The sequence below is a fragment of the Nesoenas mayeri genome (genome assembly GCF_963082525.1).
Source record: "Nesoenas mayeri genome assembly, chromosome: 3".
Taxonomy (NCBI): Eukaryota; Metazoa; Chordata; class Aves; order Columbiformes; family Columbidae; genus Nesoenas; species Nesoenas mayeri.
The window spans coordinates 17018923-17046032 of record NC_137544.1 but is presented as its reverse complement, the minus strand read 5'-3'; the positions used below and the strand labels follow the sequence as shown (position 1 = coordinate 17046032).

The 27110-nt window shown below is 36.9% G+C and overlaps 1 protein-coding gene across 6 annotated transcripts in view; it reads right to left on the bottom strand.

The window, feature by feature from the left end:
• The window catches only part of KIDINS220 (kinase D interacting substrate 220), a 74998-nt gene that overhangs the window by 16393 nt on the left and 31495 nt on the right, over positions 1-27110 (bottom strand). For 5 of the 6 annotated variants that reach the window (XM_080342982.1, XM_080342980.1, XM_080342981.1 and 2 more), the window contains 7 exons: positions 26049-26189; positions 25181-25424; positions 24924-25012; positions 23829-23973; positions 21453-21615; positions 6435-6613; positions 4102-4328 (listed from right to left, as the gene is read on the bottom strand). In XM_080342982.1, coding sequence (XP_080199108.1) covers positions 4102-4328; positions 6435-6613; positions 21453-21615; positions 23829-23973; positions 24924-25012; positions 25181-25424; positions 26049-26189 — 1188 coding nt within the window. The remainder of the gene's footprint in view (positions 1-4101; positions 4329-6434; positions 6614-21452; positions 21616-23828; positions 23974-24923; positions 25013-25180; positions 25425-26048; positions 26190-27110) is intronic. The other variant, XM_080342985.1, reaches the window with a different exon arrangement.

Below are 27110 nucleotides of genomic sequence, written 5' to 3'. Positions count from 1 at the left end.
CCTGACCTGCTAAATTCAAAATCGCATGCTCAGTAAAACTTAAAGTTTCATAATACCCAAGACAACTGTACCAAAAAAAAATGTGTGATACATAACAGCACCGCTGGAGCTTCCTGTATTTGTGGTAAGCATCCAAAGGCTTCCACAAATCCTACATTTTATAAATCTATAAATGGATTTTTATAGCAGACAGCATTTGAGCTTTGTTTTGTTGGAAATACGTTAATGCATGTTGCTCAATACAAATACCATTTTAAAGGACAATTGTTATAAAAGAAGTAGAAAAAACATGTTACTCTTTCTTTTTTTTTTTTTTTTTGCACAAATATCAGTTAATTCTAACCATGATTTTTGCAAACAGGTTCCAAGCCTAACAAATTTCAATACATTTTACTAACAGATTTCAAGAAAACAAACACTACCCAAGTTTCCCAAGTCTTATCAGTGTAAAGGGCCCAAATGAGAACTCAGGCTTTTAATGAAGTCACTTCTAGAAGAGACTGAGATCTCCAAATTACAAACATGCTTCCATTGGAACAAATGACGCCTTATAGCTCCAATGTTCCAAGTGCTAAAATCAAGTGTGTGTGTAGACCGATGAGTGTACATTTGAGAGTTATGACGCTTACAAGTGGCAACCCAGGTAAGAAGTACAAACCGCTTTTCTAATATTGTGAAATTTTGCTTTGGCCTATCTGTGAAATTGAATTTGGTTTGGAAATAAAGATTTTCATTTCCTTATCAAGTCTTGTTTAAGGCAATGTACTGGAAAGCAATACAGTGTTTTAGATTTCTCCGAACAACGGCTATATAACAGATTTCTGATGTTTCTATACACAGCATTTTCAAAATTGTATTATGTAGCTATTTAACAAAACAGAACTTATTATTTGGTTTGTGTTTCTGCACATGACAAGATTCTGATTAGTCTACTGCACCAAATTCAGTATAAATAATTCTATGACTCAAGGGTCAACTGGTGAGGGAGGAGTAAGATTTGTTGAAATATTCCACTTTGGATTTGTCAGTAAGGACTAAAAAAACCTCTCCATTCAGCAGCAGCTGTAAATGCACTGAGAAATTCAAGTTTAATTCCTGCATACATCAGTTACCTAGATGGCATATGCTACAACTTTGGGTGATTTATGGAAAATAAAAATGGTTCCATATTCTTAGCTGCTAGAGATAGTCTCCATACATTCTTTTGCACAACTAAGACCAAAATTTCATATGTTCTTCCAACATATGAAGCTGCATGATATGCATTGTAACCATTAGTCTAAACAGGGAATTTGGTTTGTTTAGTTTTAAACAGATAGGAGAACCAATACCTTACCTTTGTCTTACGTTTTTTGGTTAGTACAATATGATTCAGAAAACCGACTGACTTGAAAATATTTCACCATCATAAGGCACAGTTTCTCTGGCATTTTCTGGAAATGAAACTCTCTTGAAAAAGAGTTCATGTTATCCCTAACATAATTAAATGCCTCAGTTTTCCACTAACAGCTTAAACCATGTGGAAAACCCCCAAGCATGAAATGCTTAATGATTGTACAGCATTCAAGTGCCAAGTTTTCACTGCAGAGACCATCCTCTGAAACACATGGGGAGCGCTTGTTTGTTGGTTGCAAGTCATCAAACTGCAAAGCAATGAAAAGCTGGTCCAATAAGGCAATTATCCCACATTTTTTTCATAATTTCTAATTACGCCTTCAGCCCAATTCAACTACTCCACTGCTTCCCAACCGTGGGGTCTGTTATAGGCTGGAACTCTACAGACTCAAGCTTCCTTTGAAGTACAATAAGAACAATACTGTGAAAACGTGAGATCAATATAAGCCCATGTTGGGCCTCAACCAGCATAGAGCTGTTCTCCAAGTTTGCAGATAGCTTATAAAGCATAAGCATGTTGTTTGTTATTTTTCTAAGATATCTAAGAATTTGCCACTGTGTTGCAAAAAAAAAGAGATGTCTTCACATACCACAGTTTCTAGTTCCAACCTGAGAAATTTCAATTAGACTGGACTACTGCTCCGACCTTCCCCATAACGAAAATTATCTCCACAATGATCCATGATTGCAGTGATACTGGGAACTAGAACCTGAACACAACTTGCAGCCAGGCCATCAGACAGTGGTAAAATGTAAATGTCCAGCATAGTCCTATACTGAGAGCTATACACCCAAGTTGAAGAGCTGCTAAATGGGACTGTAATATTTCCTTTACAGTTACACAGAGAGACAATGGGGTTTTAAACCAAAAGTGAATAGATTATGCCACTGGAAGTTCAAGGTCTGTAACCTAGAAACATCTAAAGAACAAAGCAGAAACATACATAATAAAGAATTCACATTTCCTAAAAATAAACAACCTGATTTTTTTTTCCCCATTCACGAACAGACAATAAGACACAAAACATTTAATAGTCAGAGTAAGGCATCTATCCCTAGAATTTAGGGTGGTTTTGCATAAAATTCAGGCATTTCCATAGAAGTATCTGAACCCATTGTGTTGTGTCATACTTGTATCCAAGATCTCTCTCTGAAACTTCTACTGGGGAGAGCCTGGTCTTCTACTGCTGTTCTTTTTTTAAACACCATTTTTACAAAAACCTGAGAAGTGAAATATAATTGAACATGCTGAAGGAAATCACCTTTCAGTCAGAGCTTTCTACCAGTAGGTTCTCATTACTTATCTCAGTATGTGGTGTTCATGACGTACCTTTATTACTCCATGGAGGAAAGTAATGAATACAGCCCTTTGTCAATATTTGAAAGTGTGGAACACTAAAACCAATTATGCCTTGGAAGAGCAGTATAAAATTCCAGAAAGAAAGGCCAAAACCGAAGTATTATAGTCTTCAGTAGGCAAAAAGGAAAAAACAAGCATGCCTCTAAGTCTGTGTATGCACATAATACAAATGAACAAATACAGTCATTGTATGAATGGCTTATGACTCACCAGTAATTGCTTTTGTAACGCTTATTAGAGCCACAAAAACATACAAGTGTCAACTGTGTATCACCCCATACTTTAAACCTTGTCATGTACAGTAACACAGACACAAAACCAGGGTTTCCAATTAAACACCCACTTTAACAAAGCTGAGTTAGTATCAGCATGAAGATTCATGTGACAAGCATTTAACAGTGTTGGACTACTTCAAAGTATATGTCACTTTAAGTTATTTTCAACAAAACAGTATATCGTCACTGTATTGAAGGTATACAGTTTTGCGCTACATGTATTCTTTTCTGCCTTAGTTAACAAACAATGATTTAGGAATAACCCAATTTTCTTTCCAGCTTACTAGCCTGAACATTTACCCGCTGTCAAATCTACTTAAAGTTGAGGCCACTTCTCGTATATAGAAGTAAGCTATGACGTATCAGCTTTCTACTCTTTTTTCATCATAGTACTGCAGAAAAAAAAAGTGAAAAGTTCAAAAATCCTGAATACATCCCACAAAAAGAGAAAGTTTAGACTCGATCCGACTATACAGTAAAGTACTTCATTCAGTTGTCAAGTAAGCCACGTCCAGGTCTATGTTTCTTGAGGCCCACAAATAGCTCAAAAATGCATGCTTTATGCAGTTTATGTTAATTTCTTTAAACTAGTGCAACACTGGTTTAGGGAAAAGATCCCAGAATAACTTTAAAAAGAGACAAAAGGGAAGACAGACATAGATCCTTGTGATGTAGCTCCCCACTTGAGGTTCTGTATGTTTTAACCCAAGTCGTCAAGAAAAAGCTAGGATCCCTTCCAGTGTCTGTGAGCAAGTGTGTAACGATTGAGCATAGTTTACCCCATAAAAGTAAAAATAAAAAATAAAATAACCTGCAATATCCTACAATTGAACAGTGTCTCAAAATCATGTGACCTTTTTTTACCCCTTGTGTAATTTGTTTTTCTGATGCAATTTACCACTTTTCTCCCCCAGACTACAGGGACCAAACAATACTGTGAAATGTACTGACTTTTGGACTTTTCTCCATTCCTAAATAAAATTTGCATGGGTCTTTTAATATTTTATAGATGACATCTGCAATATTACCAGATTAAATATGAAGAGTGTTAATCGGTTCTCGATTATTTACCCGATTGTAAAATGGATGCTGAGGTCCTGTCATACCACTATAGTAACTGCTGTGAGGCTGCGGTGATAAAACTCCGCTATTGAAAGGCCCATTGAAAGAGGTTGTAGAAGAGCAAGCTGATGAAGGCTGACTGAACAGAGATGTTGCTCTAGCAGGTGCCTCATGTAAAGGCAATGTGGGATAAGGAAGGCCTCCCATATTCATCTGATCTCTTGCAGCACGAACATCTGAAAAATAAAAAGGTAAAACAGAATGAGATTTTGCTTGAAATATTTGAAGAAGTGTTGATTTGTTTACCACCTCCTTACAGTACATTTTTGTGTATTTAACTCCAATCAGAACTCACCAAGTAGAACGTCAAATGTCACTTTCAGCTGCATTCAGTTGATCTATCGAGGATCAATATACACAGGGGTCTTTGGGAAAGTTAGGAAAATTTATTGCATAAATCTACATAGCATATTAAACACCTCTCAACATTCTCTCCCAGAGATAACAAGTTATGAATTCCAACACAAATAAGAAGAAATGCAGGAACACATCACGCCAAGTATGTCTCTGACGGTGAGCACGTCTGATGTGACAGTCAGACCTGCACTATTTCTGAAGAGATTAAAGAGACAGAGCTTGGGAACAATATCAGGCCATCCCGCTGTGGCTATTAAGCGCAGAGAAGGAAGTTTCACAAGTAGGAACAAAAAGGGTTCCAGTTGAGGTCTGAAGAAAAGTGTCACAACAGAAAAGACAAGCAAAGAGAACTATTAATACTTGAATTCCATTCCCACCTAGAATATTGTCATACCAAAGACTCATAAGGATCCTATTTTAAATTTAAAGTTCTGGTTTTCTTCAAAGCTTTAGCATGTCTTAACAGGTGGAAACGTCAGGATGCCTTAGCCCTACTCCAGAGCCACTGGCAATCCCTAAAACTGGACAAGAAGCCACCGTGTGCCACAGCAACCCACAGCAGCAGCGAGCAGGCAGAACATTTAATGTTTTTTTCAGAAGAGAACATACCTGGACCCAATTGCATCTTTTGAGACTACAAGCAAGTAAAGATAACTGCTTAACAGCCACAGCACAATAATCCCTCTAGGATGAATTTAAATATCATACTAGAGCAGACTAAAAAGTAACTCACAGGTACCAGCTGCACAGGTATCCAGTAAGGTGTACATCAAATGGAGATGTTCTGCTTTGTTTCACTGGTTTCAGTTCTACAGGATCTTACTGATGTTATTAAAAATTACAGAATCACAGAATGTCAGGGATTGGAAGCGACCTCAAAAGATCATCTAGTCCAATCCCCCTGCTGGAGCAGGAACACCCACATGAGGTTACACAGGAAGGCGTCCAGGCGGGTTTTGAATGTCTCCAGAGAAGGAGACTCCACAACCCCCCTGGGCAGCCTGTTCCAGTGCTCTGGCACCCTCACTGAGGGTGAGCTTCTTGTCATATTGAAGTGGAACCTCTTGTGTTCCAGTTTGTATCCACTGCCCCTTGACTTATCATTGGGTGGCTCCAAGAAGAGCCTGGCTCCATCCTCGTGACACTCACCCTTTACGTATTTATAAACATTAATGAGGTCACTCCTCAGTCTCCTCTTCTCCAAACTAAGGAGACCCAGCTCCCTCAGCCTTTCCTCATAAGGTAGGTGCTCCACTCCCTTAATCATCTTCATTGCCCTGCGCTGGACCCTCTCCAGCAGTTCCCTGTCCTCCTGGAACTGAGGGGCCCAGAACTGGACACAATATTCTAGGTGTGGTCTCACCAGGGCAGAGTAGAGGGGGAGGAGAACCTCTCTCCACCTACTAACCACCCCACTTCTAATACACCCCAGGATGCCATTGGCCTTCCTGGCCACAAGGGCACAGTGCTGGCTCATGGTCATCCTGCTGTCCACCAGGACCCCCAGGACCCTTTCCCCTACACTGCTCTCTAAGAGGTCATACCCCAACTTATACTGGAACCTGGGGTTGTTCCTGCCCAGATGCAAGACTCTGCACTTGCCATTAAAATTGTTAACAAAGATCTGGAAGACAACTTCCATGTCTACTAAAATGTCATTGTGTGTATAGGTCTCTCCTGTCTGCTAATAGTCTTCAAACCAAGAACAGCGCATTCCCCCCTCCAAAAAGAGATACTTCAGTCTAGCACGATCTGGCCATTACAGCAAAGCTACCAAGTGAAACTGAATGGCCTGTTACTGAAGTTAAATGAGACAATCTGAAGGTCTGATTCAATGAACAAATAATGATTCTACATAACACGCAAAGTAGCATGAAAATAAATACTAAAATTGTCATTTTCCATTTATTTGAAAGCATACTCACCTGCAATGATTTCTCGTAGCTTGGGATCTAAGTTTACAGTACATGGCAAAAAGGTTCTTACATCACGTGCAACAAGAACAGGTGTCCGTGAAGATAAAAATACTTCAAAGTTCCGTATGTCTCCATCAATTTCAAGTAGAGGTTCAACATCTTTAGTTGTAGGAATATTCTTTGAAATTCTAAGAGAAAAAAAATTGGATAAATTGTAAACCATATTTATTAGACTACGTCGTCCATTTGTATAGCGATATTCAAGGGTGAAATACCAGTATACTTGCATCCACTCTCCCCGTTCTCTGGAAAACAAAAAGAATCCATAAAGAGCTGCACTGTCTGCAGAGAGAAAAATTTAATATTTCCTAATATGCAAGAAATCTCAAACTGCTACGTAATCTGAACTAATTATATGCTTCAGAGAAACCTCAAAGAAGTCAAACAGAAGACTGAAATCGGATCAGGAATCTATAGATCAGTAGCATCAAATAAAAAGTAAGGGGAACTCAACATTCGTCACCATTAACTTCAAATATCCACTCAAATTCTGGTACTCTAGGCAGAAATTTCACGGTTAAAAGTCTCATTTTGAACTAAAATTTCTTGTAACAGGAACACTCGGGCATCTTAGACACTGATCAAAACCCAACTGCACATGATTCATGGTAAAAAGTGGAAAAAGAGCTGCCTGGTTTCAAGTAATTCACCTTCTATGACAAGAAGCCACAAACAGAGAGGAACAAAACTCTGTGACATGATCAATATAAGGGACTGCTGCTGCATTATGACTATTGTCAAAGAATGGTGTCGTGTTTGGTAGTTTTTTGGGGTTTTTTTTGTAAGCATTAGTATCAAGCAGAGTTTTAGGAAGGAACAAGGAGAAGGAATAAATGCTAGTCTTGTGGAAGTTTATGAAAAGTTTCTACCAAATGCAAGCAAGTGATGGAGGCAAGTGATGGGTCAGATGGACCTATCTTATTTGACATCCCATCTCATAGAATCATGACTGGTATCTCATCCAACGCCAAATAAGATATGATAATGTAAATGATGGGAAGAGAGGAAGGAGCCTTCATGTGCACTCAGTAACCTATCAAAGTGCAACCAAGAATCTCTCACATTAAATAAATACACACTCATGTGTCCACAAAGAGAGAAGAACATAACACTTAAAAACCTGGTTGGAACTGAATTTTTAATACAGCTAATTAACTAGATCTATCATTAGCTGAACAATCTTACCTTATTTCACAATTTGTAAGCTTTTTAAAAGCAACGATCTTCTTTCATCTTTAGTTTTAAATTCTCCATAAGAAGTAGATTTTTATGTACCAAGGGTTTATTCTAGAGACAACAGTAGCAGATTTACACAGAATATTTAGCATTTAATATTAAGAGGAAAAAAAGAAATCAAAGATCAATGCTAGATGCTTGAAGTAAGTGCAACTCTTTTACATTAAAGATGTATTTTAACTGTGTGTTAATCTTTCAACCTGATCTTTTAGGACAGTCTTGTCCTATACTAAGAGTAGAATTAAAATATTCCTATAAATTTTACGAGAAAACATCTGAATGGTCCATGTACCTAAAAGATGAAGGATATTGCCACAGCATGCTGTCACAAGCAGTATCTACAAATAAGTTTATTCACAGTGAGATGTTACAGCTGCAGCATAGGAAAATGTAGCAAATATAAAGTATAAGAGCAAGTCTAGCCTATTCTAACAAGGGTTCTGATCCTGTAAATCATTATGAGCAGTCACCTGGATGTCAGTGGGACTATATGCTTTAGGGAAGTTCACTGCACATAAGGCTTCACAGGCTCCAGCCTTAAAAGAATCAAAAGCGATGCTTCTGTAAGAAGAGAAACTTGACACCCAGAAGTAGGTTACAGTTACAAAGAACGGAAATAGTTCATTCTCTAAGAGTGTTTAAAGAAATCTAATAGGAGCAAAAAGTGGTCCTCACTTCAAAGAAAAAAAAAATGAGAACATTCACAGTATCGAAGTAAAACATACACGCAATAAAATCGGAGAAATGTATATTATACACTAATATCTAGCTACTACCTTCGGTTATTCTATTTTGCCTTATATAAAATTACAACTAAACTGACTGTAAATGTATGTCTTTATTCAAAGACATCAGAAACTAAAAAAAAAATAAAAAAATTAAAAAATAAACCCACTAACTTACATATATTTACTATGAGTATTCTAAACAAGAGTTCAAACACTGGCAAAATGTAAATTAAGTCACTTTTTAAGCCAGGGACTGAAGAGTTAAAGAGTGGCCTACTTCACCACTTACATCTACAAAACAAGAAGCCAAAAGAGAATGTGACATAGATTTAAATAAAACACACAGCTGATGAATCACATGAAACAAATTAGCTGAATTTTAATGCCAGCTCTACTTAAGTCTGAATGCGAACAGTGTTCTGAATGTGATGAACAAAGCTACTGTTCAGCAGCCAACAGCTCACTGCTGGTGTGCAGATTGAAGTCTCCAATCAAACCTCCTGAGCTCAGTATCTTAAACTACGCCTTTGAAAGAAATATTTATGTAAACGATAATCTTTTGGCAAAGAGCCACAAAAATTGCATGTGCCTGTACTTCTCAGATAAAAATAAAAGGTTAGCATGTAAAGCACTTCAGGAGTTACTTTTTCTAAAATATAAGCGTACAAATCTAAAAATAAAGTGCTGTGAACATCCTATTCTCATTTTGGGGCTAGATTTTCCTGAGGCAGAAGAACTATTGTTTAAATCAGAAACCTCAAAAATTGTTAGTGTTAGAGAGTGTTTCCACAAGCAACTACTTGAATTTAAAAGGAATGAGCCCAAACCAGAATATTACTTTGACAAAAGAGAACCTTAAAAATTGAGGACACTATTCTGCATGTGTCCTTTCCATGTACAGCTACAATTTTAAATTGCTTGCGTTGTGGATTAAGTTATATTCCAACAACGATGGATTATTTCCCTTTTTTCCCCTCAAACAGAAACATTCACTGCAAATACACATAGGTAAGTCATCTTCTCTTCCATTCAAAAGACTGAATTTGTTCCAAATTTTTTCTAGTCTATATTCACCTTGCACTTCCATTACTGACGTGGAAAACAACCCCCATGGTGGGTCCAACACTGCACGTTGTTTTGCTCTGAAGTTATTTATCCTGTTCTTCTCCTGTCTGGTCAGTAGAGTGTCAGTGTATCTTTATGCTTAGGGGTGTATTTTTTCCTGGATTAAAAGCTCTCACACAAAACCCTCCAGAAAATTTGCAGTACTGTCAACATATCGAGAATAGTGCTGCAAATATTGTTTCAAACTGAAATTCACAACAGGTTATTTTGGACACTGAAAAAAAAAAGCATTTGGCTCATATACACACTTGTATAAAGGCAGGAATAAAAAGTCATAACACACTCAAAACATAAAGGAAACAATCTTTTAGCTTAATACAGACTGAAAAAAAAGAAAGCTATAGTTTGATATATCCATCTTGACAAAAATTATAAACCCCTCAGTGCATATTAAGCAGTACAGAGACTTCACTGAACAGATGCAATAGCTATTTAAAAACTCCTGTTACTGTAGGTATTCAGGAAAGCTTGCTCTGCAAAACCAATTCTCACCATCCAATTCAAGTAACAGCAAATAAACCATCTCTTCTGAGTGTTCCAGCTTTTGACCATTCCAGAAAGAAAAACATTTTGATCCTTAAAAAAATGATATTTATTAAACTAATCTCCCACATCCAGTATAATGCACCATCACCGGGTCATATTAAAAAGGTCTAATTTTAATACAACTCTCCTGAAAATACCCTACACCAACACTCTTCATAATTAAAGTGTTAATACAGTTATAAATGCCTGGATTTATTCACAGCTTTGCAGTGCTACTTGAATTACAGAAGGCAAAGTAATTTTTTAAAAATCAATGTATTTATTACACAGATGGAAAAGCAGCTAAACAGTGTAGCACAGAAGAATCTAAGACTGCTCAAAGCTACTCTGTAAACAGAAGTAATCATGGCTCACTAACTGCCAAGTCCAATCAGATCACTCACACAAGTGAAATACAAGAATACTGTATTAACCTGGTTTGGGTATTTTTCCACTGCTGAACATCAGTTACAAAGGTACTTCATGGCTTTATGCAGAGACTCTTTTATTCAATACCTCCACCTGGAGGACTTCAGAAACGCAGTAAATACTGGCAGGTACCCTAGCATTAGAGACGCCCGTGGTTCATCCCAGTCTCCAGCACAAGGTTCCTTTCCAGGGCTGGGTTCTAGCACACAGCTAAACCTCAGGACCAGGCAAAAGGAGACAACTTCTCCAAAAGTCTATGGCAAATGCTTCCCTGACAGAACCATGAATTCCATTTCTCAGAATAACTCAAAGACTAATCTATCAGTCTGTTGCAAATGCTACCCAGAAACGGAAGGTTAAAAGGTACGATTGCTATACTACATTAACTTTGATAGGTTAATAACCAAAATCCAAGTCAACCAGGACCAAAGACATATTACTTCCTTCATATAGCATTTGGATTATCTGATCTGTTCCATATCTGGCCCTTCTGAAGCAGGTTCTTATGACAGAGTTGACCTAATGAGGCAAATTTATCATGTGGGCATATGAGCAAATCATTACAAGGAAAAACTGGAGCATCAGCTTTGGAAGAACATGACAGCCCACACTATTGCTCCACAGTCAGCTCTTACAGCAATATGAGACACAAGTCTTTTCTGAATATGAAGCAAGTATTTTATCTCCTCTTTTTTCGTAAGAGACAGATGATGTCACATCTAAGAGCCAGGACGTGGGCCACTGCAGTGTGTAGTTAAAAGATGCATTTCCAGCTTATCATCTTGCCTCACAATGTTCTCCCAGGCTCTCAGGTTTTGAATAAATATTCTGATTTCGACAAAAAGCCTCAGCAGACAAAAAAAGCCATCATCTCCAATTTTATTACCCAACTTTATCAGTTCTTCCAGAAGTACAGAATACTCATTAATTGACTTACACAGGTCTAAAAAAAAATTCTTTTGTGAAATTGTTTCTACTGTTGCTAAAATGAAGGCTTCTGTGTTCCACTGTAAACTAGTATCAATCAGTGGTACTTGGGGGGATCTGAAATATACAGAGGAGCATTTTTGAGAGATGTCACTAATGCACGTTAACTACACTGTAAGCATTTAAACTTACCTGGAAAATGTTTTAGATATATGACTGATTATTCTATATTATAAAAGTAACTAAAAAAGCTAAAAATATTCCTCCAACTTGTTCCGATTAGCTTTTGCTCCAGATCTCGTTCTCTCCCTACTACCTTGCCACCTGAACTTCCTTCTTACTTGTCACATCCTCTCTTTAATTCTCCTTTGTGCCTTGATTCCTGTGGGGCAATAACCACCAGCTTTTAACATTGAGACCACACTATTAGAGCAATAAGAAATATAATAACTTTATGTGCCCTACGTTTTAAGTAGGAGGCAGTAAAAGGAAACGGAAAAACAAAAAGCAGGTTAAATATTTAGAAGCAGTGCCTCACTGTGAGGTCTACGAGGATATTAATTTGTCTACTTAAGGAAGTGATTTACTTAAACCTGGCCTGGGCAAAAGATGATTGCAGAGAACATTATAACCAGGGTGATGAATTTTGGCACCTTCCGTAGCTTTTTCATTTTAAAATTTCTATAATCACTAAAAAGCTACATTTCTTAAATTAATACATCAATAAATTTCACACAACTCGCAAATCCCTCAAAAGTTAATTTCACCCTTTTTATTAAAAGGTATTTAAACAGTGTCGAAACTGGAATTAGCACAATAACCTTCCAGAAAAGTTGTATTTCAAATGATCTTGCTCTAGCATTGCTAGAGATTTGCTGAAAACATGTAACATACTTTTTAAAAGAATAATTTAATAGATACTTGTCTAAAGCACTGCAAGGAAAAGCAGTCAGATAATGCTTATCTTCAGTTTTTATTTTACTTCTTTTCTTCTTACTTATGTATATTAACAAAAAACTCTCAAATGATTTAGACACAAGCTCTTAGCTCAACACGTAATTGCAACAAAATTACAATAATTGTACCAATTAAAATAATCCTGAATGAACAGTTTGTCATCTTAATGTTCCAATGGTTTATAGAAGGATCTACTTAATTAGCTGAAATTGCTTTCCAATGTTAGTATCAAATGTCATTTGTTAAAAGTTGAACGATTTCGAAAATAATTTAACAAAGCAATTTTACAAAACACCAAGAACCAACATTTTCTTTTCAGCTGAATAAAGCAAGCAGATGTGTCATCAAATTGCTATAAAAATAAATGAGCCTTTATATGGGGAAAAATAAATTTTACTACTAGTGCTACAGAATAGTATTTTCTGATTTTTTTATGAAATCAATTTCTTTAATAAAATAATTTCATACCATTTATATCTTGGTGGTATTTTTAGTATGCTGTAAATACACTTTCTTAAACTGAAGTAGTAAATAATGAAGTAGAAATATTCAACTCCACGTGAAACACAAAAATGTTTTAACCTGCCTAAGTGTTTCCTAATTTGATTCATATGAGCGTATCACACAAAATTATCAGTAGAACACAGCACCAATGAAACCACACTACAGAACTCCAAACCTACAGTCATCAACTGCTGTTCCACTTATAACTAAATTGGTTTTTACCAGTTTAATCTGAAGAAAAGGGAAAAAAAGACAGAGGATAAGTTGTCTAGTAACCTGAAATGAAGCATTTCTCTGGTTACTTCCAAAAAGAGGTAACTGGGAAAAAAAAGCAAGTAAAACCATAAAACGGTGCTGAAACTGTCAAGACACACAGAACTGAAGAAATGAAGAAACACCAACACTTTCCATTATTAATAAATCAGACAGAGCAGATGTCTTCCACAAATTATTCCTGAGAATGGAGTAAGAGTTGCAAAAGTACTTTAAAAAGTAATAAATGAGCTACGGCTGGCTTAGATCCTTTAGTTCCACACACACAAAAAGAATCCTTAATAAAAGCAAGTTAGTATACTATTCTTCTAAATTCAGTGTGTTCTGCTGTGGCACATCGTTTTCCAGTCCAATTTGACATCTACCATAGGTACGCAGACACACGTGCAAGAATATTCGCAGAGAGAAATTCAGCCCAAGTGATGGATGAATTATATGTTGTTAAGTTTTAAATAATGGTTACTTACAACTCTGAGGAAAGCACTACCATTTTCTCATCCTGGAAGATACAGCTCTGTTTTTCAAAATCAAAGATTTTAGATTCTTGATTTCCATGGTTTCATTCAGCTTCCCAAAAAGCATGTTTTCAAGGCAATTAAGCAAGGGTGGAGATTCTTATCTGAACAGATGGCTCATGAGAGTTTCTTCTATCCTGAGCCAAGCCCTCATGTTCTAATATTTTGAATGAATATATAAGAATAACCATGCCACAGAAATTCAGTGACCAGCAACTATTTGCCAATATCCTCACAAAGATTTATAAGCCCTGTCTTAACACCTCAGCCTGAGCAAAGCCTGGGCAAAGAGTGACAGGTACAACTGTCCCTCGTGACATCAGGCATGACAAGCAAAGTATCATCAAAATCAGCCAGTAGGAAGCACTTGAATAGCTTGTGTGATTATGTGAATTCTGTACCGTTAAGCAAAATGTAAATTCAGCTCTGGGGACAAGGACTCTCCTCTCCCCAGTATCTTTAAGCACTGAGAGTGAGTCTCTCTTAGGACTATCTTCCTAGATACACTGGTCTTAGGTTTCTCAGTTGCACCTCGTAATGGCTAGAACTATATTCACAAATATATGGAGTCTAGATTCTAATCACTGAGAGGCAAATACCACAGATCTGTCAAACTCCTGGGTAAATGTTCTACCCCAATGGCATCCAAACATAACCATGAGGAAATTCTCATGGACCACTATCAACTTTATACTGACTTTTTTTTCCTTCCAAACGGGCCCTCCACAGCAAGTAGGTCACTAAATTGTTCTGGTAGCCTGAGGTATATTCCCTGCCATCTTCTTTTCAAAGGTCAACTGGCACTTTACTACCATGCCAGCGCTTGCCTGGACAACTCCACATGTTCACTGAGACCAGAAGGTTTCTGCAACTGGTCGTATAGTTTGCCCCAGCATCTTAAATACTGTAAGTGCATAATATTACATAAACTAGGTATTGCCACTCCCCCTCTTCCACATTATTTCCGAATTAAAGTTGCCTTAGCTGCTGTGTTTTGTGCTGAATTTAACCTTTTCCTCCTGTTGCAAACACGCTCACACCACATTTTGTCCAGGCTTTTTGGGCGCTACAGCCAGGATCCTGAATAGGCTCCAGATGCAAGGCAAGCACCACAAGACTCAGCTTAGGCCTCACATTAGCAATTCTGAGCCATCACACCAGTGGAACTGTAGATGTTGCAGGAACTTCAGGGGTAAAAATTTAGACATTTATGTTTTTTAAAGTGTTTACAAGTTTAGTCATTTTCTGAACTGCATGCTTGAACTCAAGGGGCATATACAAGCCTGAAGTTTTACTCTCAACTGTATAAACCTTAACACATGCAACAGGCTTTAATCAGCAAAGACAGCTCAGCTACTAACCTCTTTAAGAAGTGACAGACTGGTAAATCTGCCATATCTAGAAGAGAACTGGATGGCTCATAGTTGCAGAAACTCTCCCTAACATCTGCAGATTTCAGCTGGAGAATGGCCTACAGGCAAGAAGGTTATGAAATTACTTTAGTGACTTCTAGGAACATCTTCCACTAGACAAACTACCACAGACTTTGGTTCCTGCCATAAGAAGGATACAAACAGATAAAATTCATTCTTCAGATTATCTCACTTAGCAAGTAAACTGAACGAGGAGAGGGACTTAGAAGACATTCCCTCCCATGCAATCAGCTTTAATAGTGTGATTTTTAATCAATAAGGTGGCAATATCGAATTGCTACCATCTACAGACTTAAGCAGTAGAAAATATCAAGAAACAAAGTAAGATGACCATAACTCAGAGCCTTAAACTAAAATGAAAAACTAAAGTCTTTGGGGAAAAGAAAGAAATGACTCAAATTTCTAAGACTGAGGAAGACTTGTGAATCCAAAAGAAAAAAAAAAGATTGGAGAAAGTATTCAAGCAAAGCTGGGATTCCTCGCTGCATAGGAAGTAGGACAGTGATGAAATTGACAGCAAAATCTGAAGTGAGACTAGGGCTCTCCTCATCCTCTATAATATCTATTCTACTTTGGTACAACTTTTTTGAAATGTGATTACTAGAGTCTCATAGTGTTCAGGATTTAGATACATCACGGATTTGTATAATACAACACCTTTCTTCTTTCCATTGCTTTGCTAATAACTCCTAAATACATTGTTTCATTTTCCACTTCCTGCTGAGGACTGAACATATTTTTTCAGAGAAATCAGCTATGATTTGTGAATGTCCTTCCTCAATGCAGATTTACAGCCAATTACCATGTTAGCAGGATTATAGATTAAATTATTTTCCCCAGCATGCTATGACACCTGTATCAACAATGACTTTGATCTGCAATTTACTAATAGCTACTTCCACAACTCTCTGTGAAACGGCTCTCCTCGTTATAGCCCCACATTTCATCTTCTCCCTCTGCCAGACCATTTACAGGTATGTCAAAGATTACAAGTGTTATCTCTGGAAACTTTATCTGCAAGTTTCTCACAAGACACTTACTCCTGCCTTTCACTTCCATCTTTCATTTTCCTGAGGCAATCTTGCCTGTTATGACCTTAAATTTTAATACATTTAAATGTTCTCATATGAAGATCTTACTTAAAATTGCTTAAATTTCTAAATGTTATATTGTCTTCTTCACATGTTTCTTGACTCTGTTGAGAATTCAGTTTCCTGAAACACATCTTCTCTCTACAAAAGCCGCAGGGACTTTTCCCAGTGTATCACTTATTTAGATCTGGCACTGACATTCATTCTGGTGTCATGGATGTTTGATTTAGTCTTCACAAGAGAACACATTCCCATAGCTGGCTAATTTACAAATCTGAGGAGTATCAGTTTCCAGCACTCAACAGAAACTTGCTTTAATCTGACAACTTAAATCTCTTACAATTCATTTAAAGAAAGCACATGTATTTTATTTTACTTTGGGGCTTTAAAAATTTGCTTTCTGCAACTTCTGCAAACCATTTTGGCATTTCACAAAACTGGCATTAGTAAGACCTTACAGCAACACAGAGGAGAATACAGCACAACATAAATATTAACCATATGTCACAATTATAAATAAAATGGTAAAAATAATTTAAATAGACCAGGATAGAGAGGTGGGTAATGACAACAGCTGGCTTGACCACAGAACAACCTAAACACTTAAGGGGTAGAAAACATGATAGACAAGAACTCAGAATTAGGAGCTTAACCTGCCAATGAGAGAGACTACAAGAAATCCTGGTCATAAGAGATGACTTGAAAAGGTAACATACAAACTCGAAGGAGTAAATACTGGTACTAATAAAATATATCAGCTGGAAAGCAAAACCAAGCAAAGATCCAGACCAGAAAAGAGAGGCTGGAAGTGAGAGGATACAGTATAAGGAAGTAAAAAGAGTAAAGATTTTTTTTTCTCCAGAATCTGGACTGGAAGCCAACAATGCAGACTTGGCATTTTTTTATTTTCAAAGTTTGACACAAAGCATGGGCTGGTTCTCCCATACAAAAGATTTACAAAATATAGCATCTCTACCTGTTACTAGGACAGAAGTTCAAGTGACTCCAATCCATAAATACAAAAGCTGTGCCTACAACACAAATTGAAGCTTTTTTTTTTTTCTTTAAAACCCTGGGAAAATGTTGCCAATATAACATTCAACAGGTTTTCCCATCTCTGCATAGTTTGCCACAGTAAAGACGCACTACTACTAACAAAACTGGTTTCATACTCATCAATATAGTTTTCCATATTCACAGTATCTATAGATAAAATTTACTCACGAATTTACTTTCGCCAACAATCATTCACAGTAAGAATATATTTATTAGATTTTTTCTGTCTTTCCTTTTTTTAATAACAAATTGAAGCAGAGAGATATAGCTATATCTTTCAGTAACCAAACTGAAATGCCTGTTTTCTTTCAGAGTACTGCACATACTGAAACCAGAGCTCCCACTACCTTCAGCTATAGCCCCAAACACTTACTAGAATGTGCCTACCAAACCATAAGCTGTATACAACACCTCCCAACAGAGGCATAAATACTATCCAAGTGAAAGGTTTGACAGTCCGATATCACACAAACTCTGATGAATAGTTCTAGAGCAGCTTTCAGTTATCTTAGTTTTCCTATGGCATTCTTTTTAACAACAACAGATAGCACTGAGATGTGACAGAAAATGGCCCTCCCCTTTTTACTATGCAGCCTGTCTATATAGTTTGCAAAATTAAATTCTGAACAAGACAGGAATCTTATGGGGGCAAAATAGCATATGATCACATACATCACATGTAATAATGCATATATAGAGGAGAATTAACTGCAGACTATTCTTTAATTTCTTAATGCTTGACTACCTGATTCTTTTAATTTTACTATACTTTTTGTTGTGAACGTATTGCTTATTCTTTGAAACACCGAAAGCCAAAACATTGAGTGAAAAAGATTGCTAATGTTAAATACCAATACAGAATACACTAAGACAAGCATGCAAACAGACACTGTTGGAGCTACGCGGGACAGACACAGTTGTTCTGCTGGTGCCACCTGCCGACACAGCACCACCAGGCACAGGGACCACAGCTCACTCCTGCAGCATCAGCTGTACTGAGAGCAGAACTGGTTCTAACGTGCCTCCAAAGACACAGCGCTAAGTCAACACAGGTTTTATTACCACTTGTCATACCCTTGCTGCACACACAAAACATCTACCATAACTCTCCAGTTGAAGGCACCTGTAAGAGACCAATGTGTTGTGTTAACCCCCTGCCCCACACAGCCAGCAGCCAAGAGGAAGGCAAGGGAAGCTCTCACTCCAAGGGAATCTTGGCAATTCACAACCTTTTTAACACATTATAACTTAAAAATCAGAAAAGTTATTCTAATATCAAAGGATTCTCCTTATATGGAGAACTTGATCAAGTGTGAACTCCTACACCTAACAGAGAACCTACAGGATTCCTTTCATCCAAGGAAGAGAGCCAAGCAGAACCCTTTCCCCACACACTTAATAGTACAGAAATGCAGCAAAATCAAGGAAGAATTTGCATCGTCACAATAAAAAGTAGTTCGACACAAGCTATTCAATGCTAGGAAAATTATATTCTTGCTCCTCTTCTAAAGTACCAAAATATTTTCTAAAACACCCTTGCAGAATAAGAGGCAGGAACGAAGTAACAAACTCAGAACAGGAACAGAGGCTATACAAGTATCGAAATTCGGTATCTATTAATGAGATTCCAAATGGGAAAGCTCTTCTATAAACTAGAAAACCTTAGAAAATAGAAATTAATTTTTTTTTGAAGGAACTAAAGTAAATACTCTACTTCGAACTGATACAGACATTCAAGCCAAGTGTCTTTAAACAATTGTAGATAAAAAAGACCACTGCAGAAAGGATTATTTTGGCTAAAACAGAATTTTGAGAGCATTAGCTTATCCCAGAGAGGAGTTCACAGACCTTTTCACACTCAGCATACAGTAATGATGAGTACCCAAATTACCAGACAGATATCTCAGCTTTGTCACTACAGCAGTAAAGTTATACATTTAATTCCTTGCAAAAGTTCAACAGAAGTGGCTGAGAGATCAACTCTCTTCCTGAGCATGCGGCAACTTTGCTACTACTCTTATGAACCCTTTTTTTTAAATAGTAAAATAGTCAAAGAATCTCAGCCTTGTAGCTTTATCATTTTCATATCAAATAATCCTGTTGGTAAGTTTTGCTAAAGACAGAATCCTGAGTGTTGGTCCTCTTTTCCTTATTTTCCCGGTATTGCAGTAGGACACAAACAGCTTTACTTAAAAGAAGATCATCACCTTCCTTTTTCCAGTATATGGTACAGGGTTCTTTACTGTTTCTTCATATTAGAGATCCTAGTTTTATACACTATAAATTTATTTATACATTTATAACTGTCAATTACTAGTTGGCACTCTACTTAAGTGGTTATATTACTTCCAAATACAACCTACAAAGCGAGAGGCAAAACAGCATAGCGGGAATCATTACTCTCCTCCACACCTGAACTAATAAACCCTGACACACTACAGCTGGAACTGAATATCAACAGCTCAAGTGACTGTCACTAACAACAAATAATTCAGAACTCCAATAAGTCATTCACATTCAATGGTGACTGTCCTTCTCACATTGGGTTACTACAGATGTAACATTAGCTCATACTGGAATTACTAGTACCCATGTAGGAGAACAATTCAAGTCCTAGTACCTCCTCTGGTTTATCAGAAAACATAAACACTTATGTCTTGAACACAGCTTTGGACTTTGATCACTCCAAAGTGATTTATTACTGTCAATGCTAATAATCGAAAGACTGTAATGAGTTTGCTGGATAAATACTGAAAATAAGCTTATGAAACATGCCGTACCACAAATCTAAATAAAGAAGTTGGAAATTTCTGCAACGGAACTACTGGAAAGCACGACAGGAGAGGGAATCCCTGATGATTCTGAATTACTGTACTTACCTGGTCACACCAGCCATGTGAACCCACAATGGAGAGGTGGGTTCCCATTACCTTATTGATTTCACAGCTATCTTAAACTCACAGAAGAAACCCAAAACCCAGAAAGTGGATCCATTCTCTACAGGAAAGTGTTTTCTAATAATGCATTTATTTACCTCTGCAGTTTGATATTACAATAACAACCTCCCAACTTGAAGCCACTCCCGTCTCCTACTTGCCTTCTTTCCCTCCAATCCTCAGCCTCATCACGCCCACTCCACCCCGTCCCTCTGCTTTCTGGGTCCTGATCTTAACCTCACTTCAACTTTCCTAATACAACCCACTCCAGTCATCTTTTCCAATCGATCAACTCAACTTCTTCAACATTTCAATCATTTCCAGTGCAGCCCAGCCCATCTTATCCCATTCCTTGAGTCTTAGCACAAGGCACCTCCCCAGAATTTTCTTTCCAAGTTTTCTCCTCTCCGTTCTTTCCCTGGATCCTGCAGTGTCTCTAGATTTTCTAGCAACTTGTTCAGTAAGTCCCTGTCTTCCCTCTTTACCTCAGCTGTTCTTTTCATCTGCTCTGTTATTTCTTACACAAGTCAAACCCTTCTTTCCTCTCACTGACTTCCATTCTCAGATTTCGCTTTTCTCCTATAGTCACATTCTTTCTCTTCCATGCCTCTCGCTGTCATCAGGTCACTTGTCACAAACCACAAGTCCTTCCTTACAAGCAGCCGGGTTCTGGAAAGGCACGTTCACTGGCGACATAGGGAACATTCAGTCTCACTTGCAATACCAGACTGCTCTGTTGAACAGCAACTTGTAGCAGCAATGGAGAAAGTCACACTTCACTTTGTATTCCTTAACTGCAGCACAAGGCACTGCTGTACCCCCAAGCTCACTTGCTAAGCTCCAAACCTTCAGAGAGTTTTTGCAGAGCTTAGTTCAGATTTCAAACTAGGGAAAGAAAAAAAAAAAGGCAAAAAGCGAAACTTCTGGCTTGGCCAAGGCAGAGATGAAAACTATATCAAGAGACAGAAGAGCAGTTGTGAAAGAATTCCAGTATAATTCTCTTTTTTTTTTAATACAAAATACACTCATACATGGTACATTAAGTAGCAATGAAAGTCATTCAAAAGTTTCCAAAAGTTAACAAAAGAGATTCAGATTGGGGGAATTTTAGATTTTTTTATTTTAGATTACAACTTGGTAGCTCGTTGAAAGCCATGTTATTCTAATAATCATTAATAACGATCACCATTTTAATCACTGAAAGTGCATACCATTACCAGAATAACACCTACCTCTCATAGATGGTTTTTAAAGTCAGCTGATCTGGAACACCTTCAGTCTCTTCAAGATGCAGAATGAGCCAAGATGTTCTATACGGCCACTGCTCTGTGAGATTGATCCAACTTGCCAGTCTATCCCAATTGAATGTGATCTGATTAGCTCTCAATAAACGACCTAATATAGCACAAAAGGAGGGAAGAAACACAGGGGATTTTTTCCCTTTTTGAAAGATATCTTTTGCCTTCGAAATAACAGGTACGTAAGTTCTTTAACCTGTGAATTTTCTGGTATTATATTTTTAGCTCAGAAAGTTCAAAACCATCTCAAGTTGCATCAAAAAATATAATTTAACAACCTAATAAAAATTCTTGCAAATACTGGTCAGAGCATGAGACTCTCCAAAACTGTCAACTTCAGCTTTAAGTTAAATGCTAATTACTATAATCTTGTTACAGGTGAATCTTAAGTTATGTTAACAAAACTCAATAGAGAATTTCACACAGAATTTTCTCAATCTAAACACAAAAATCATGCTAATCCTGTGAAAGATATTCTGTGCATTGGCATATGAAATCTGGTCAAAACAAGTTAAGCATACTACTGCCATCTTCAATAGCCAATAAAGTCAAAGCTATAATCAAAAAACTGTTTAAAGTTAATAACAAGAGGTAGGAATTACAAATGAAGTTAATTTAAAAAAAAACAGAAAAAGTTAATGCTACAGTTACACATTTCAAGTTGTAGCAAGTTTTCTAGAATTGCATTATTAATATTGATGATGATGATGTATAACTTATACTCTGAAGGCTCTGCTCACGAAGCTGTTCATTAAATCACCATATATAACCACAGATTATAGTACACTAAAAGTGTTCTTGCAGGGCTTTGTTTGTTTTTACAACTAACAGCTTGTGATTTTGTTATACATTCACATCTGCACTATAATTTGCTAAAACCAGACATTTCATGCTATAAATTGTAATGACCATGCTAAGATCCTGCACATTAATTTAAAAGATTAGCTCGGATTTTTAGGTCTGTTGTCACATATAAATGATCACTAAAAAAGGAAAAAAAAAAGCAGGGAAAAATAGGGAAAATTACATATGAACAATCTTCTATTAACTATAGTAGTGTTAAGTTAATGGAACAGAAAATAAGCCATGGGTTATTTTACTTAATGTAGAACAGCATTTACATTTAATTCTACATAACCTGAGTGAAGGTAAATTAGGACAATCTACGCAAGCTCTGCGAATGGAGCTGTGAGAGAGCCAACCGCTCTGTGTTACCCAGGTTGGTTCGACAGAGCTAAACCTCAGCTCAGAAACACACAACTGTGTCCTCAGGCCAGACTTCTTACTGCCATGATCACCCCACACTGCACCAGACCTGAACCAGCTCCACCTACTTGTGACCTGCTGGAAAGACCTTCTCCCAAACGCAACGAGAAGCTGCAGCACAGATACTGCTGTAGCAGGTTTCTCTAACCAAATGGATCAGCAGGAATCAGCTCAATTTTGGCCTGGATTATTATTACTCTGTGCATCTATTTGTAAAGCAAAGAGCTTAAGCGAGACTTGAGATGGCTGCAACAGGTTTCCAAGCTCCAGCTATCTTCTCTGCAATAAAGATGGGCTGATTTCTGATTCTGTAGCAATATGGCTACATTCACCTGATGCAGAACTTAATGCTGATTCTGTTGAACTGATCCTTCATATGCTTGCAGGTAACTGCAATATGTCTGTATCTGTAAAGATTTTACTCCTAAAATCCTCTCTCTCAAATGATCCAGCCCTCATTAAAAAACTAAGAGAATTTTCCACTTAAGCATTAAATGGTATCATAGAAAGACAGAGGTCATATTTCTAGAAATGACAGAGCTCATTTAACATAATCTTTTATTGCTAGTATTATTGGCAGGATTGTACTGTAGTCTTCCTGGCAATCAAATTTTATTAGGCTCACTGGAATCAGAAGTATTAGAGATCCTATTTTCATTAACATAACCCAGAGCTTGTGATAATTCGATTAATGTTGAACTAGCTAAGAACAAGAGCAGAACTCTTCTCCTTCAAAATGCAGTAATATTCACTTTATTCTCCATTTGTACAGTGTAGTACTACTCATCATTTAGTGGGATCCTTTATCAGAAAAATCAGAAACTCAGACTAAAGGAGTTCAAGTGGCATAAAAAACAATTAATATATTTTATTCAGGGTAAGAGTTCTACAGCACAGGAGCTGTAGAGAATAGGATTAATGTCATCTTCTAAGACCCTCTTTGAAGTGTAATGTAGGTAGCTGTAACTAGGATCAATTTGTTAGAAAAGAGCTTAAAGATACACCAGTGTTACTGTTTACAGTACACAAATATGCCACACTGACCTGTCACTGAAACAATATTGAGCAACCTTCTCATGGTCTGAGGACTGATGTCACTGAACCAATCTTCTGTAACCAGCAGCTTGGTTAAATCAAAAGACATTTGGCGTGTAATGGTACGTTGCATCTGGCGTCTTCGGTAAGTATCCTGATATTGATACAATAAAGGAATACCGACTAGTATCAAAAACTTTTCTGTATTTCAAATACTTCAACTCTACTTGATTATAAAGTTAGAATCTTTGTGAATATGCATCTGTGAGGCTGACATGAAACATCATAAAAACATTTACCAGAATATAATACTGATTTAGCTATGTAACAGTTAAACACAATTTCCACATAAGCCAAGAACTGGTAAGAGTTAAACATTTTACTTTCATGTCAATTCTAAGAGGATGAAACAGTGACACAGTGAGGTATTTTGTAAAAAATGAGGGCATTGCCGTCATGGTTTCCTGCTGTTTCTACAAAAAGTTAATGCCATGCATTTACTAATTACATTTTAAAATTAAAGTGAACATCAGGTTCCTCTGCTACAAAACTCCCACCTCTCTACCTGTGGCAGCTCAACCACCTCAGAATCCTCAGACTCTGCATGGCTTTTCACTACTTCCTAGATACCTTTTATTCAACCACTTTCTGCTTTTATGTGAAAATTGTAAAACAGAAGAGAAAGCACGACAGAAAGTGTGGTGGACATGTTGCAGTAAAATCTAGTGTTATAATATTATAAATTAGTTGATTTGCTCAATTACTGACCCTTGTTGCAACATCCTGTCAGCAGGTGATACCAGGCGTACACATGAAAATCCAAAACATACACACATAGCTCATATCTGCTACCAGTATGCTGTATCACCACAGTAGAGAGCTGAATTTAAGTATTTGTGGAAAAGAACACTTTGGTGAGCAAACTTCTTCCTCTTTGACAGACCATCAGTATACTCATTTAAGAATATACTTCTCCTACATGGACAGTTTATATCAATTTTGTAAGAATGGTTTGCTAAGTCTTCGAAGTGAAAGAAAAAAAAAAGAATAGAAAAGAAAAAAGGTATTACCAGTATCTCCATTTAGTCTAAAAATCTTTCTCACCCGCCTATTGAGAGCAGTTTTGCTACCAAATTTGGCCATGTCTCCAAGACTGTTCTGAGAAACTCTCCTGTCAACCTCTTCATGCAATCCTATAGAAAGAAAAACAAAAAGCAGGCATTTTCTCCATCCATATACATTTCACTGACCTATAAAATAAAACTAGTGATCTGCCAATTATTTAAATACTTTGCTCCAAAAACCAGATTTTTGGAACACTGGTTTTGGAACTTTGGTATCATCCTCCTGCATGACCTCACCTGCATTATCTGTATAAGGAATATCCCCATTGGTTGTTGAAGCTACCATCAGCTTTTTTGCATTACTAAGCCCTCGGCTATTCAGAAAAACAGGCAAGTGGACAATGTTTCGCATATAATCGTGTCCATTTATGTTTGAATCACGTAGAACACTGTTGAGATTCTGGTTAATAGCCTTTATAATAATGTGTGGGTCACTTGCAAAAATAGCAATAAATGGGCCTTTTGAAAACAAGACTCGTACCTGCAAAAAGAGTAGACAGTACATCTTGTTAATAATAATTCACAGTAATTGTGGATCATTTGAAAATTTGACTCAGCATCTTATATTCATTCTGTCTGAGCTAAACTTGAGAGGACAAGAGATATAGAGAAGTCAGTTTCTTCCATCTGAGATATGTTAGGAACTTATCCACAATTAGAAAGAAGAATACTTGACAAATTAGCAGTAGCAGCTACACTGGAACTCATCACCAAGAAGGTATCATGCAGTCATGTCCTAACACCCATAAAAATTTGGCATTTAAGTATTTTTCATATAAAGTACCTCAAAAGTAAGTATAAAAAACCTCTCAATTGTAAGTTTCTTTCAACAGGATACTAATTATTATTAACTGACATCTGATTATTTGAAAACTTTTCACAAGCATTAAGACATACAGTCTTGCTGGAATTTAATTTTCAGCTTTTAAAAACCATCGCTTTTAGTACTACAGCTATGCCAAGGTACACAAATGTTAGAAGACTACAACACACAGACTCTATACATGCTTGCTTTCCACAGAAAATACACACTAACTGTAGATATCTGAGCTCATCTATGGAAGAGATGATGCAGAGAACACATTTACAAAATAACCCAACTCACAGTATCAAGCATCTGTAAAACTTTGTCCTGCTCACAAGCATCCAATCCATCAATAATTACAACAAGCCTTGTCTGGTTCTGAGTGAAGCCATCAATGGTTTTTGCCATTTTGGCCATTAGTTCCACTTCACATTTCAAAACCTATAAAAATGAAAAGCAAATAAGGAAAAGACATGTCTAGAATACTTAAAACTCACAAAAATGCATATAATTTCCAAAATTTTAATTTCCTATTTGCGCAAAAACGTACAGCAGAACTGCATGTTCCACTTTAACAAACTTTCCTTATTTAAATTCCATTATAATGTTATTTTAAAAGAAAGTAATATGTTTGTACTGTAAATCAGTATTTCTAGAGTAAACAAAAGAGTATTTATAGCTTCAGCTAATCCTCAAAAGTTGCTGTGCATAAAGTCTACACTAAAAAGTTCAATCTGCCTTCTAGTCAAACAGACTATCCTATGACTCTAAGGCTCAGTCATTCCTATTCAGAATACACATTCTGAAAACTTAAAAGATGAGGTTTTCAACATCAAGTTACACATTTAACGACTACACTTAATATAGAAACAAAAGAGGAATTCACTTGCCCTAATATCAGCAAGTAACAGGTAGACGTTAAAATACCATCTAATCACCACTAGAATCAGACGACCAAAGTCATATGAGTAACTGTCCAGAAATACCCACTTCTCTCCTTCCATTTCAAAGGGTGAAACTAACCCCTAAATGCTGGAAGTTATGCCAGATAAATACCACTCAATAAAAATGGTCAGAAAACACAGTGACAAGACACAGATAAGGTCTTCTGTGCTACAAAAAATATTTGCACAACACTTTCTTCTACAAGCTACCTGCTATGATCTACAGGAGTAACCATAATGACGCTAAAGTTTATCTTCAAATAGGAGCATACAGAATATTCGCTGACAGCCTGAAGGGTCCATTTTTTATCAGGTTACATAAAACTCAGCCAAACAACAGTATTTTCTATCCTTTTTGATTTAATATGTCAACTGTTTTGGAATGGTTTTTCAGTGCTCTCCTTCCTTTCTCGCAGAC